General features: G+C 44.2%; 1 protein-coding gene across 1 annotated transcript in view; it reads left to right on the forward strand.

Annotated features, from left to right (window-relative positions):
• The window catches only part of LOC121278115 (dynein heavy chain 8, axonemal-like), a 1,831,678-nt gene that overhangs the window by 979,381 nt on the left and 837,185 nt on the right, over positions 1-15,112 (forward strand). Inside the window, exon 44 of the mRNA XM_041188200.1 lies at positions 3,560-3,732. Within this exon, the coding sequence (XP_041044134.1) occupies positions 3,560-3,732 (173 nt within the window). The remainder of the gene's footprint in view (positions 1-3,559; positions 3,733-15,112) is intronic.

Consider the following 15,112-nt stretch of genomic DNA (forward strand, 5'->3'; position numbering starts at 1 on the left):
ACCCCAGTATTGTGATTCTGATTGCCCTCTGAAATGGCCCAGAAAACCATTCAGTTATGTTTAAGAAGGCAATTTACTACTACCTTTTCAAAGATAACTTGGGATGGGCAATAAATGTTGGTCTTGCCACCGATGCTCAAATCCTATAGGAACATAGGACTTAGGAGCAGGAGTAGGCTATTCACCCTTTGAGTCTGCTCCTCCATTCATTAAGATCATGGCTGATTTGGTTCTGCCTCAACTCAACTTTGCTGTCTGCCTTCCATAACCCTTGGCTCTCTTGTCTGTCAAAATTCTGTCCAACTCTGTCTTGAATAAATTCAATGACACAGCCTCCACTGCTTTCTTGGGAAGAGGTTCAGCACACATAACGACTAAAATCTGTCATGACAGGAATGAGTTGAGTGAACCTTCGCTGAACTGTTTTTAACACAATTATTTCTGTTTTTCAAATAAGGAGACTGAAACTGTACACGGTATTCCAGATGTGGTCTCACCAAACTCAAAATAGACCCATTTATTCTTATTCTCTCCTTCCTGTTAGCCAACTGATCCTTTCTCTGCGCCAATATGTTACCTACACCATGTAATCTTATTTTGCATTGTAACCTTTGATGTGGCACCTTATCAAATTCCTTCTGGAAATCTACGTACACCACAGGCAGAATTTAGCCCTCAAAGGGCGGGCGGGCCACACCGGCTCGGCGGCAGGCGGGCAGCCGAACTCCGCCGCTGAAACGGGCCTCACCGCCATTTTGAGTGGGCGGGCTGCCTGACAGGAAGTGCTGTGCTTCCTGTGCGGGGGGTGGGGGAGGGATTCCCCAAGTGTCAAAATGCGCTCTTTTGCACATGCACGCGAAAGAGCGCACAGCTCCCTGAGACTAAGTGCTGTCTCAGGGAGGGCGCTGAAAGTTTAATAAACCTAAAAAATAGCAAAGTGAAAAAATTATTAACATGTTCCCCTCATGTAACAATGTTACATGAGATGAGACATGTTAATAAATATTATATATAGTTTATTAAAGTTTTTAAAAACATACATGAAACCTCATCCCGCCAGTGGATGAGGTTTCATGTTTTCCAGAAGCCCACTGGGGCTCCTGGCCTGCCCGCCAGCCTTAAGGTCAGACAAGCAGGGCCTTTAATTGGTTTAACTACCCTCAATTTGCCTTTGACAGGTCAGCGGGCAGACATTTCGCTGTCCGCCCGCCTTCCTGAATATTTAAATGGGGCGGGATGACGTCGGGGTTTCCTCCCTACATCATCCCGCATCATTTTCATGTCCGCGAGTGGGCCCCGCCCCCAACTTGCTGATGGAAATATTTTGGCCCACATCTACAGATTCTCCTTTATCTGCCTTGCATGTTAATTCTTCAAACCATTAAAGGCTGACAAGTCCCCAGGACCAGATGGCCTGCATCCTAGGGTTTTAAAAGAAGTAGCTGCAGAGAAAATAGATTCATTGGTTATAACCTCCCAAAGCTCAGCACTATTCCCTTGTGATGGTGATGGTTTTAAGTTCCTCCCTCCTGTTCAACTCCTGATGTTCAAATAGCTTTGGGAAGTTTTCTAAGTCATCTGCAGTGAAGATGGACATAAAATACCTCTTTATTGCCTCTGCCATTTCTTTGTTTTCCATTATCAATTCCCCACACTCACTTTCTCAAGGAGCAACACTTGTTTTAGTTACTCTTTTCCTTTTTAAATTCTTGTAGAAACTCTTGCTGTCTGCTTTTATATTACTAGCCAGCTTCTTTCTCTCTTTTTATTATATTTTAGTCATTCTTTGCTGGTGCTTAAAATTGACCAATCTTCTGTCCTACCACTAATCTTTGCAGATTTGTACAATGTTTCTTTCAATTTAATACTATCCTTAGTTTCCTTACTCAGCCATGGGTGATGCGTCCTTCCCAAGGAGTCTTTCTTTCTAACTGAGATAAAAATTTGCTGAGATTTTTAAAATGTCTCCTAAAAAGTCTGACACTGAAATTCTACTGTCCTACCTTTTAACCTAGTTTCCCATTTCACTTTTGCTAGATCTGCTTTCATATACTTATAGTGACTTTTTTCAGGTTTAAAACATGAGTTTCAGGGCAGAATTGTCCCAGATTTACACTAAGTGTGGTAGCACGTGGGAAAAGAACATTTTTCCTGCCGGTTGCGATGGTGGGTTTTCACGCTGTACCATCCCAATCCCGACTCATTAATCATGCATTCCGGGGAAACACACCATTTCAAAGACGGGCAGGTTCTCATTCACCTGCCACACTGTCACCTCGTGCTTCATCATGCCGGGCACCATGTTTAAAGTGCAGTTGCACGCTTCCAGTCCATGACTGCTGCACAGAAGTCATGGTCTTGATAAGCAAGGAGACTGCAGCCCCTAGTATAGTGACGCATCCCTTGAGCACCTTTTGGATGCAGTGGAAGCCCGCTGTGATGTCCTCTACCCCCGGTCTGGCTGCAGGATGGCCACCAAAATCACCATCAACCTTGGTACAGCCTTTGTCCCCTCCCCAAGTCACTTCGACCGCAGGGCAGCTCTTCCATGACCCCCACCCCCCTCCCCCCCCACAAGTCACCGCGACCGTAGTGCAGACCTCCCACCTCCCCAGATTACCTCGACCACAGTGCAGCCCTTGCCCTCCTCCCCCAAGTCACCTCCACCTTGAAGTCCAACAGGCAACCCTGACGAGCACTGCATGACCTTACTGTGCACTCGCCTCCGAGTTCCCCTCAAAGTGCAGCCTGCCTAGTGCATGCCTTATATGTGCTGTTGTGAATTGTGGCGACGTTCTCAGATGATCCAGCATGGGACTGGCCTTATAATGATATGCAAATGTATTACAATGAGGTTTCCCACGTCTGATGGCAGGAAAAGCGGCCTGCAATTGACGGGCAGAGCGGATGATTGCATACTGGTTTCACGACATTGTGAAATCGATTTTTGGCCTTCTCATTATGTTGTCTACTCACGTCATTGAACACAGCCAACGTCAGCGGGCACAGAAAATTCCGCCCTTAGACGCACACTCTTCCCCTTCAAACTGAACATGAAACTCTAGCGTGTTATGATCACTGTCACCTGGAAGTTCCTTTACCATGAGGTTATTGATTAATCCTTTCTTATTAGCCATTACTAGCTCCAGAATAGCCTGCTTCCTGGTTGGCTCTAGAATATACTGCTCTAAGAAATTATCCCCTAAGAAATCTCCTGAATTAATTTTTTAAAAAATCATATATTTCTTCACCATCATTAGTTGTTACCATTTTCATTTAAGTTGCAATTTTCTTTGCTTCAGGCATACAAATGACATTTCAAAAGGAGAGAAATATATGTTGCATTGCAATATTATTAACAATAAAAACTTCTGGGAGCCTTTCCCATGTAATTCTCAATTGGTAAATTATGCTTGCTCCTAGTAATATATTGATTATCTTTTACTTTAAGGAACGGTTATCTTTCTTACTAAATGTATTGTTTTCTGTTATTTATGTTGTACCTCATATTCAAATGTAAATGTAAACATTATACTTTCTGTGTTTTTTTCTTACACAGGTGAAAATGCATATCAGAACATTAAGCGACTTTGAATGGTTGAAACAAAGTCGATTTTATTTCAATGATGACACACAAGAAATAAAAGTGGGTATCACTGATGTGGAATTTATCTATCAGAATGAATTTTTGGGTTGCACTGATCGACTTGTTATCACACCTTTAACAGATAGGTGAGGCTAGATCTTTGACATTTTATTAGACTTTTATTTTATAGCATTATCCCTGCCATGATAAACCTAACAATTTAGAATGATTTATGGGCTTGATTTTCCTTTAAACGACGTGGTCCAGTGACCCGAGGTACCAAGATTCCAAACCCAAGATTCTAGTCTGCCTGACCCAATTCCAACCAATTGTCCTGAACCCCGATTTGTGTTGTCTGACCTCTTCAATCCTAGATACAAACCTTGGACCCATTTACCTGAGGGACACTACAATGTTTGCAGAGGCCTGACTTTTCTCCAGTAGGCTGTTGCAGCTTGACACATATATCACAAATGAAATATGAGGCTTAATGAATGCAGAGTCATGGTCTTCATCTTTCTGGTGCCGGATATTTCCAAATTTATGGGCACTTTTTCATAGAATGTCTATTTGCTAAATAGTTTGCCATATAAATACTATGGCTACAAGAGCAGGTCATAGGCTCACCTTTTGACTCCCCAAAGCCAGTCCACCACCTACAAGGCACATGTCGGAGTGTGATGGAATACTCCCTACTTGCCAGGATGAGTGACACTCCATCAACACTCAATAAGCTCAGCACCATCCAGGATAGAGAAGCCCACCTACTGGTGCCCCATTCACCACCTCCAACATCCACTCCCTCTCGCATTGATGTACAATGGCAGCAGTGTATCTACAAGATGCACTGTAGCAATTCACCAAGCTTCAACAGCACCTTCCAAACCCATGACATTTACCACCTAGAAGACCAAGAGCAGTAGATGCATAGGAACACCATCACCTGCAAGTTCCCCTCCATGCCACACACATCCTGACTTCTTCTTCTTTCACAGTTATGGGGTCAAAATCCTGGAACTCCCTCCCTAACAGCACTGTGAATGTACCAACAACACATGAACTGCAGCAGTTCAAGAAGGCAGCTCACCACCACCTTCTCAAGGGCATTTAGGGATGGTCAATAAATGCTGGCTTAGCCAGTGACTCCCACATCCCATGAAAGAAGAAAAAAAATCCCTTGATGTCACGAGTTAGACTACACCTAGAATACTGTGAACAGTTTTGGGTCCCCTTATCTAAGGAAAGATATACTCGCATTGAAAGCAGTCCAGAGAAGGTTCACTAGGTTGTTTCCGGGTATGGAGGGAATTTCTTATGAGGAGAGGTTGAGTAGGTTAGGCCTGTACTCATTGGAGTTTAGAAGAATGAGAGGTGACCTTATTGAAACATATCAGATTCTTAGGGGGCTTAACAGGGAAGATGCTAAGAGGCTGTTTCCCCTTGTGGGAGATTCTAGCATCAGGGGGCTTAATCTCAGAGTGAGGGTTTGTCCATTTAGAACAGAGATGAGGAGGAATTTCTTCTCTCAGAGGGTAGTCAATCTGTGAAATTCTTTACCGCAGAGGTCTGTAGAAGTTGGGTTGTTATGTATATTCAAGGCTGAGATAGACAGATTTTTAACCAGAAAGGGAATCAAGAGTTATGGGGAAAAGGCAGGAAAATCAAATTGAGCATTATCAGATCGGCCATGATCTCATTGAATGGCAGAGCAGACTTGATGGACCGAATTGCCTATTTCTGCTCCTACGTCTTATGATCTTATGGTCTTAACATATCCTTCCTTAAGTTTAGTGGCCAGAACTGCTTACAATAATCCAGGTGTAATCTAACCAGGACTTTGCATAGCTAGAGCATGACTTACCCACCTGCAGTCTAGTCCTCCAGATATAAAGGCCAACATTCCAACTGTCTCTTTGATTATTTTCTGTACCATGACATTTACCTGATCTTTGCACCTATACTCCCAAGTTTCTTTGGATCTCCACTAGCTTTACATCATTTAGTAAGAACTCTGTTGTGACCTTTTGAGTCCAGTGTGGATGACCTCACTTTTCCCTAGATTGAAATCCCTTGCTACAGTTTTGCCCATTCATTAAATCAAGTAATGGCCCAGAACTACCGTTCTCCAGATGGTCATACCCCAGAAGAAGCCCCCATCTGCAGATACTCGGGAATTGTCCAGGAAGTTTCAATTTCTGTTGGGCAATTTTCTGTTTCTGGAATGCTCTGATACTCTGATTTAAAGTCAGAGACCTTGGATGGTTCTGACTTACTTAGCAGAATATTTAATCAAGAAAATTTAGATGGACTAAAACAGTTCTAAACCCTAGATAACTATAGTACTGACCTGGATCCTAATATTAACCTTATAGTACTAACACTGGATCCCTCCATCCCCGACTATGCCTCCCTGACCACCCGACTACCCCCTGACTACCCTCCACCCCCCAACTACTCTTCCAGGTCCCACACCTTGAGTACCTCCCCCCTACCCTCCACCCTCGAGTACCTCCCCCCTACCCATCCCTGAATACCTTCCCGCCTCTGACTACTGCTCCTAAACCCTAAATACCCTCCCAACACCTGCCTACTCCCCCGACCACACACCCTGCCCACCCCACCCTACCCCCTTACCTACTTACCTCACACCTTCTCTCCTGGCTGTCAAAGTGGCTGGGATATTTAAACTTACCAGAATATGTCAGCTGATGCTGTAAAAAAGTGGGTGTTACTTGGCTTCTCCCAATGCTGCTACACTCTGAGGAAAGAGTTCTGAAACCAGTATGCTGCACATTTCTCAGGAGGCCTGGGTCAGAGGTCTAGGTGAGAAATATGGAGCTCAAGTATAGGTTAAGTAAATAGGAGCAGAGTGGCAATCCAACGGTGATTGCCGCTCCATAGAAGATTTTGCCCAATATCTCTTGGTAATTTTGTTTTCTCATCTACACTACTTATAATGCTACCTCTTGTTATATCATTAGCAAAATTAGATATGTGGCTTTTAATCCCATCATCCATGTAATTAATAAATACAACAACAGCTTGCAATTGTATAGTGCCTTTAACATATTTAACCATTCAAAGGTGCTTCAAAGGAGTATCATATAGCAAACTTTGACACAGACCCACAGGAAGAGATATTAGGGCAGATGGCCAGTAGCATGTTCAAAGAGGTGGGTTTTAAGAAGAAAAAGTAGAGAGTTGGAGAGATTTAGGGAGGAAATTCAAGGCTTGATGGCCCTGACAGTTGCCGTGGCCACCAATAGTGGGTCAGTTACACTTGGGGAGGGCAGAATTAGTGGAGTGTGGGTTCCTTGGAAAGTTTTGAGTCTGAAAGAGAATAGAGAGATAGAGAGGGGCAAGGCCATAGAGAGCTTTGTAAAGAAGGATGAGGATTATACAATTGAAACATTGCTTAACCAGGAGTTAGTATCAATCAGCCAGCACAGTGGTGATGGGTAATTGGACTTGGTGTGAGTAAGGACATGGCAGCAGAGTTTTTCATGACTTTAAGATTATGAAGGGTAGAATGTGGAAGGCCAACAAGAAATGCATTGGACTTGTCAAGTCTAGAGGAAATAAAGGCAAATACAATGAATCGTTAAGGCCCCTGCACAGCTTCTTGTGGGCACCACTAGTCACATTCTGTCAGTTGGAGTACTACCTATTATTCCTACTCTCTGTCTCTTGGCAGTCAGCCAATTTCCTAACAAGGTCAATAATAGGCATTCAATTTTATCTACTTCAACATCAGCTAATCATTTTTATGCACTCTGGAGATCCACATCAATAGCATCCATTCCCCTGTCTACTACTTTATTCACCTCTTCAAAAATTTTAGTTGGGCTTGTCATGTCTGAATTACCCCTCACAAATCTATGTTGGCTGCCTCTGATGAACTTAACATTTTCCAGGTGTTCACCTTTCTTCAATAGCAGAGTGACGTACACAATTTTCCAATCTAAAAAGGTGGTTCCCAAATTGAGAGAACTTTGAAGCAGTTAGAGTATCTGCAATGTTCTCAGTTACTTCCTTTCATTTAAAACTCTGGAATGGAAACCTGGTTCTAGGATTTTGTCACTCTTTAGTGCCATTATTTTCTTCATTGCTGATATTTTCTTTATATTAACTTTGGTGAGTTCCATCCCTTTTTCAATATTATATTCTTGAATGTCTAGGATGCTAAACCCTTCCTTTACTTTGAATACTGATATTAAGTAATTATTCAATGTGTCCATCAATTCCCAATTTTTGTGAAAACTGATAATTGTGCTATTGTCAAAGGGCCCACACTGCTCATGACCACCCTATTTTGCCTTGTATAATTGTCAAGGGTCCCCACCATTCATGAACATGCTCTTTTTCCTGGTATAATTGTGAATATTAGAGTCATAGAGTTATACAGCACAGAAACAGGCCCTTCAGCCCATCATGTCCATGCCAGCCATCAAGCACCTATCTATTCTAATCCCATTTTCCTGCACTTGGCCCGTAGCCCTATGTACTATGGCATTTCAAGTGCTCATCTAAATACTTCTTAAATGTTGTGAGGATTCCTGGCTCTACCACCCCCTCAGGCAGTGTGTTCCAGAATCCAACCCCCCTCTGGTTGAAAAAGTTTTTCCTCAAAACCCCTCTAAACCTCCTCTTCCTTGCCTTATTGACACCTCTGCTAAGGCGAAAAGTTTCTTCCCATCTACCCTATCCATGCCTCTCATAATTTTGTATATCTCTATCAGGTCCCCCTCAGCCTTCTCTGCTCTAAGGAAAACAACCCTAGCTTATCCAGTCTCTCTTCATAGTTGAATACTTCAGCCCAGGCAACATTCTGGTGAATCTCGTCTGCACCCTCTCCAGTGCAATCACATCTTCCCTATAGTGTGGCGACCAGAATTGCACACGGTACTCCAGCTGTGGCTGAACTAGCGTTTTATACAGCTCCAACATAACCACCCTGCCCTTATATTCTATGCCTCGGCTAATAAAGGCAAGTATTTCATATGCCTTCTTAACCACCTTATCTACCTCTGCAGCTGCCTTCAGAGATCTATGGACATGTATACTAAAGTCCCTCCGATTCTCTGTACTTCCTAGGGTCCTATCAGTCATTGTATATTCCCTTGCCATGTTAGTCCTCCCAAAATGCATCACCTCACACTTCTCAGGATTAAATTCCATTTGCTACTGCTCTGCTCATCTTACCAGCCCAGCTATATCATCGTGTAATCTAAGGCTTTCCTCCTCAATCTTTACAATGCCACTAATTTTCGTGTCATCTGCAAATTTACTAATCATGCCCCCTATATTCTTGTCTAAGTCATTTATGTACACTACAAACAGCAATGGTTCCAGCACCAATCCCTGCGGTACACCACTCGTCAAGGCTTCCAATCGCAAAAACAACCTTCGACCATGACCCTCTGCCTCCTGACACTGAGCCAATTTTGGATTGAATTTGCCAAATTGCCCTGGATCCCATGGGCTTTTAACTTGTTGACCATTCTCCCATGCAGGACCTTGTCAATAGCCTTACTGAAGTCCATATAGACTACATTAACTGCACTACCCTCATCTACACAACTAGATACCTCCTCGAAAAATTCAACTTGTCAACATGACAAAACCATGCTGACTATCCCTGATTAATCCCTGCCTCTTCAAGTGGAGATTATTCCTGTCCCTCAGAATTTTTCCAATAGTTTCCCTACCATTGATGTTAGACTCACTGGCCTGTCATTACCTGCTTTATCCCTACTACCCTTCTTGAATAATGGTACCACATCCACTGTTCTCCAGTCCTGTGGCACCTCTCCTGTGGCCAGAGAGGGTTTGAAAATTAGTGTCAGAGCCCCTGCAACCTCCTCCCTTGCTTCACATAGTAGCCTGGGATACATCTCATTTGAGCCCAGGGATTTAGCCATTTTTAAGCCTGCTAAAACTGTTAATACCGCCTCCCTTTCAATGCTAATTTGTTCAAGTATACCACAGTCCCCTTCCCTGATTTCTATGCACACATCATCCTTCTCCATAGTGAACACAGATGAGAAGTAATCATTTAAAACCTCACCTACATCCTCCGGCTTCAGGAACAGATTGCTACTTTGGTCCCAAATGGGCCCTACTCTTTCCCTGGTTATCCTCTTGCCTTTAATATATTTATAAAATGCCTTGGGATTTTCCTTTATCTTGCCCACCAGTGTTTTTTCATGCCCCCTCTTCACTCTCCTAATTACTTTTTAAGTAGCCCCCTACACTTTCTATACTCCTCTAGTACTTCTGCTGTTTTCAGCCCTCTGCATCTGCCATAAACCTTTTTTTTCCCTTATTCAATTCTCTATGTCCCTTGACATTCAGGGTTCCCTGGACTTGTTGATCCTACCCTTCACCTTTACAGGAACATGTTGGCTCTGAATTTTCACTACTTCCTTTTTGAATGACACCCACAGGTCTGATGTAGACTTTCCTACAAGTAGCTGCTCCCAACCCACTTTGGCCAGATCCTGTCTTATCATATTGAAATTGGCCATTCGCCAATTCAGGACATTTATTTCCGGTCCTTTTCCATCACTACCTTAAATCTTACAAAGTTATGGCCACTATCCCCGAAATGCCCCCCACCGATACTTCTACCACTTGTCTGGCTTCATTACCTAAGTTTAGGATCACTACCACTCCTTCTCTTGTCAGACTTCCTACGTGCTGGCTCAAAAGCTCTCCTGGGTGCACTTTAAGAATTTTGCCCCCTCTAAGCCGTTCACACTAAGACTATCCCAGTTAATATTGGGGAAGTTGAAATCCCCTACGATTATTACCCTATTATTTTTACACTTCACTGAGATTTGCCTACATGTCTGCTCCTCTATCTCCCCCTGACTAATTGGAGGCTCATAGTATGCTCCCAGCAAAATGATTACCCCCTTTTTGTTTTTAAGTTCTACCCATATGGCCTCATTTGAGGAACCTCTAAGATACCATCCCTCCTTCCTGCAGTAACTGACTCCTTGATCAATAGTGCAATGCCACCTCCTCTTTTACACCCCCTCCTCCCCTCCCCAATCATGCCTGAAGACTCTACACCCAGGAATATTGAGCTGCCGTTCCTGCCCTTCCCTCAACCATGTCTCTGCGATTGCACCAATATCACATTCCCACGTGTTAATCAATGCCTTCAATTCATCTGCCTTACTTGCAAGACTCCTTGCATTAAAATAGATGCAATCCAGCCTTGCATCATCCTTTGTGCCTTAACAGGTCTATATTTGCTCTGCCTTCCAGGCTGACCTAGTTTCTCTTCCATAGTTGACTGTGCATCACCCCTGACTGTACCTCCATTTTATCCCATCCCCCTGCCAAATTAATTAAACCGTCCCCAACAGCACTCTCAAACCTCCTAGCAAGGATGTTGGTCCTGTTCCAGTTCAGGTGCAACCCATTTGACTTGTGCAAGCCCCACATTTGCCAGAAACAGACCCAGTGATCCAGGAAATTAAAGCCCTCCCTCCTGCACCATCTCTTCGGCCATGCATTCATCCCTCTGTCCTCCTATTCCTATACTCACTAGCATGTGGCACAGAGATTACAACATTTGAGGCCCTGCTTTTTAATCTGCTACCTAGCTCCCTAAATTCTTGTTGTGGGATCTCATCCCCCTTTCTACCTAAGTCATTGGTACCAATGTGAACCATGACTTCTACTGTTCGCCCTCCTCCTTTCCTACAAGTAGCTGCTCCCAGTCCACTTTGGCCAGATCCTGTCTTATCAATGTCTTTGTGTTGATTCAGGTATTCCATGTAAGTTTGTTTTAATTCTCCCATTTGTAACTTTTAACATCTATTTTGTCATTCTTTTTTGCCTAGATCTGCTCTTTTATTTGCATTATTTTACGTTTTAGTTTCTTTTCGTTTTATGTTGCCTCTTTCCTCTTTTGTCATCAGTGGCTTTTTCTTATCCTTCAACAGCTTTGCCCAGTTTACTGTGAACAGCCTCTGTCTCATAGTCTTAAAGTCATCCTTACCTAGATCTGAATTAAAAGCAAAATACTGTGATTTTGGAAATCTGAAATAAAAACAGAAAATACGGGAAAAAATCAGCAGGTCTGGCAGCATCTGTGGAAAAAGAAACAGAGTTAACATGACTCTTCTTCAGACCTAGATCTTGTAGATTTATAGCTGATTCTTGTATTTCCCCCTTTAAAATGTTATGTTCAATTCGATCATATCATGATTGTTAGTAGATAAATGTTCATTAACTGTTAGGCTGTGAACTAAATCTGGCTCATTACTATATCCAATACGACATATATGGTTCTATGCCATATTGTCCAGAATCTTCCCTTCTGGAGTCCAAATTTGGTGGCAGATTTGGAAGTGGGTGAGGTTTCCACTAGGGGTGGAACAGTTGGCCTCACGTGATCCTGCGCTGTCCAGCTCTTTAGATATGCATCCATGAGGAGCACAGCGAATTTTCTGACAGGGGAGGGCATAAAATCACCATCCTTGCCATTATCTCATGAGGTCCATGCTCCTGCTGCAATATTTAAAGGGAACCTGAGCAGCCATCCACATCACAGGCAATGTGTCACAGACCAGACATGTGGCCTCTTGGGTTAGTGAAGCTTCCCTGCAGATTCTCCTCCAGGGGATGTTCGCTGATGATTGTGAAAGGCTCAGCACCAATCAAAACTCCTCAGATACTGAAACAGTCCAAGTTCAAATGCAGCAAGACCTGGACAATATCCAGGCATGGACTGACAAGTGGCAAGTAACATTTGTGCCACACAAGTGCCAACCAATGACCATCTCCAATAAGAAAGAATCTAACCATTGCCCCTTAGCAATTGTAATGCCATTGAATGTTGAATCCCCCATTATCAACATCTTGGGGGTTACCAATAACCAGAAACTGAACTGGACTAGCCATATAAATAATAAGGGGAGGAGGTATTCCAGGAACACAGGATATTGCTCTGGGGACCAGAGTTTGAATTCCACCATGGTAGATGGTGGAATTTGAATTCAATAAAAATCTGGAATTAAAAGTCTGTTGATGAGCATGAAACTTTTGTCGAGTGTCGTTGAAAACCCATCTGGTTCACTAATGTCCTTTAGGGAAGGAAATCTGCTGTCCCTATGTGGTCTGGCCTACATGTAACTCTTAAATGCCCTCTGAACAGGGCAATTAGGAATGGACAATAAATGCTCGCCTAGCCAGCGACACCCACATCCCAGGCTAGGTATCTTGCTGCAAGTAAGTCATTTCCTGACTCCCCAAAGCCTGTCTGCCATCTAAAAGGCACAAGTCAGGTTTATGATGGAATACTCCCCACTTGCCTGGATGAGTGCAGCTCCCACAACACTCCAGAAGCTTGACACCATCCAGGACAAAGCAGCCTGCTTGATTGGCACCACATCCACAAACATTCACTCCCTCCACCACCAACGCACAGTAGCAACAGTGTGTACCATCTACAAGGGGCAATGCAGGAATTCACCAAGGCTCCTTTGACAGCACCTTCCAAACCCATGACCACTACCATCTACAAGGACAAGGGCAGCAGATAGAAGGGAACACCATCACCTGGAAGTTCCCCTCCAAGTCACTCACCATCCTGACTTGGAAATATATTGCTGTTCCTTCACTGTCGTTGGGTCAAAATCCTGGAACTCTCTTCCTAACAGCACTGTGGGTGTACCTACACCACATGGACTGCAGCTGTTCAAGAAGGCAGCTCACCACCACCTTTTCAAGGGCAAATAGGGATGGGCAATAAATGGTGGCCTAGCCAGTGACACCACATCCCATGAATGAATTTTAAAAAGGCCTTCCAGTAATGGTGGAAAGTGCTGTTCCTCAGGGATGGCAGCAGTAGGCCCTCACATTCTGACCACAGTGGCCTGGGTGGAGTTCACAGTGGAAGTTAGTGCCCATGGTATGCACAAGAGAACTGCCCAGCAATGTAAATAAAGGATGAAGGATCTGCTGTGCTCCACCAGGGTAAGTTGTCCTATCAACTCACTGCAAAATGACACTTATAAGGGCATCAGGCAGCATAAGGTGCGCAAGTGCACAGGGCTGTCATCCAGGAGTTTTGGACTCAGCAGCAGATGGGATAATGTGTGATGGCCATTTCATGCTCTCAATGTTCGAGCCACCGAACTAGCCCCAACCCCAGTCCCATTTCTGAAGATGATGCATTAGAAGCCTCAGAGGAAGCAATGTCACTGCGTTCACCTGCATCCTCCATCAGCACAGCGACATTCACCTCTGGGGTACACATTTTAGACTTGGCTCAGGGTCACAATCTGGTGAGCACATGATGGTGGAGGAAGTGACAGCTGAAGTCTCTGACACTCAGATGACTGTTGGAGACCACCCCCCACCCCCCCCACTCCACTCCTGAGCCCCATGCAGGAGATGAGCCTCTGGACTCAGCCATATTAGACCTGATGGAGATGCAGAGACAGGCAGGGAAGCATCAGGCAGAGATGCCAGAGGCCATGCACAGACTGGACTGAAGGCTGGAGGAGTACGTCATGTCTGCTGTTATGGCTCTGGTATGTGAGCGCTTGTCTGCCTCCATGGAAAGTGTAACAGCTGCCTTGAAGACCCAAGTCCAGCAGAGCACACAATGGCTGCTGGATTTACGCTTGGACCTATACTCCATCCCTCTAGCCATGAGTGCAGTGCAGCAGTGGCTAGGCAAGGGGGGGAGGGCGAGGCATCTCAATTTCTCTCCAGGTGCCCTTTCTCCTCAAGGAGTTAAGGAGGTGCCATCAGGTACTCAAAAGGAGGAGGAGCGCTAGCCAGGCACCCCAGGGGCTTCAGCTACTCCAAGGCTGCCCTGCCACTCCACTTCCCCTCTGCCAGTCCAACCTCATCGCCTCCAAGGTATATTTGTAGCAGAACCTACAACTGATTTATATACTTGAGTATTGCTGAAAAAAGAGACATGTCTATGTTTTTTGTCTTGCACGCATCAGGACACCGCAAAAATACCAGCATAAGAGGAAAAACATTATATTGTATACTGATTGGTTGGCAAGTGGCTTCTGATTGGTAGAGGCATTGCCATGGAGAATGCACCAATGATGGTGACTGACAGTCAACTGCCTAGCATTGTTTAAAATTTAAATCAAGCAGACTGACCCTGATTGATCAAGGCATTGCCCTGAGGAATGAATCAGCAAATGGCTGACACTTATTTTGTTCAACTGAAACAAACGCAGTGTGTGTACACGTTCTTTCTGCCTGCAAAGAACAGGACCCCGTGCGTTAATAAATACAACTTCCCGTACATGCAAATGTGCCACACTGCGAGCCCAACTGACAATCTTAAGTGTAATTCTTAGCACACTGAGGATTCTTTAGCAAATGCTGTTCAACCACGGAATCACATCTAATGTTGGACATTGTGTTTTGAGCTTTGCAGGCATGGGCTGGTAGGGTATGGTGTGTACCCTGCCTATTGTGAACAGCAGCAGGGACATGTTGTTTGATATGCTCTGCCAGTCTTTGGGAGGTATGGCC

Source organism: Carcharodon carcharias, chromosome 5, assembly GCF_017639515.1.
Source record: "Carcharodon carcharias isolate sCarCar2 chromosome 5, sCarCar2.pri, whole genome shotgun sequence".
NCBI classification, from domain to species: Eukaryota; Metazoa; Chordata; class Chondrichthyes; order Lamniformes; family Lamnidae; genus Carcharodon; species Carcharodon carcharias.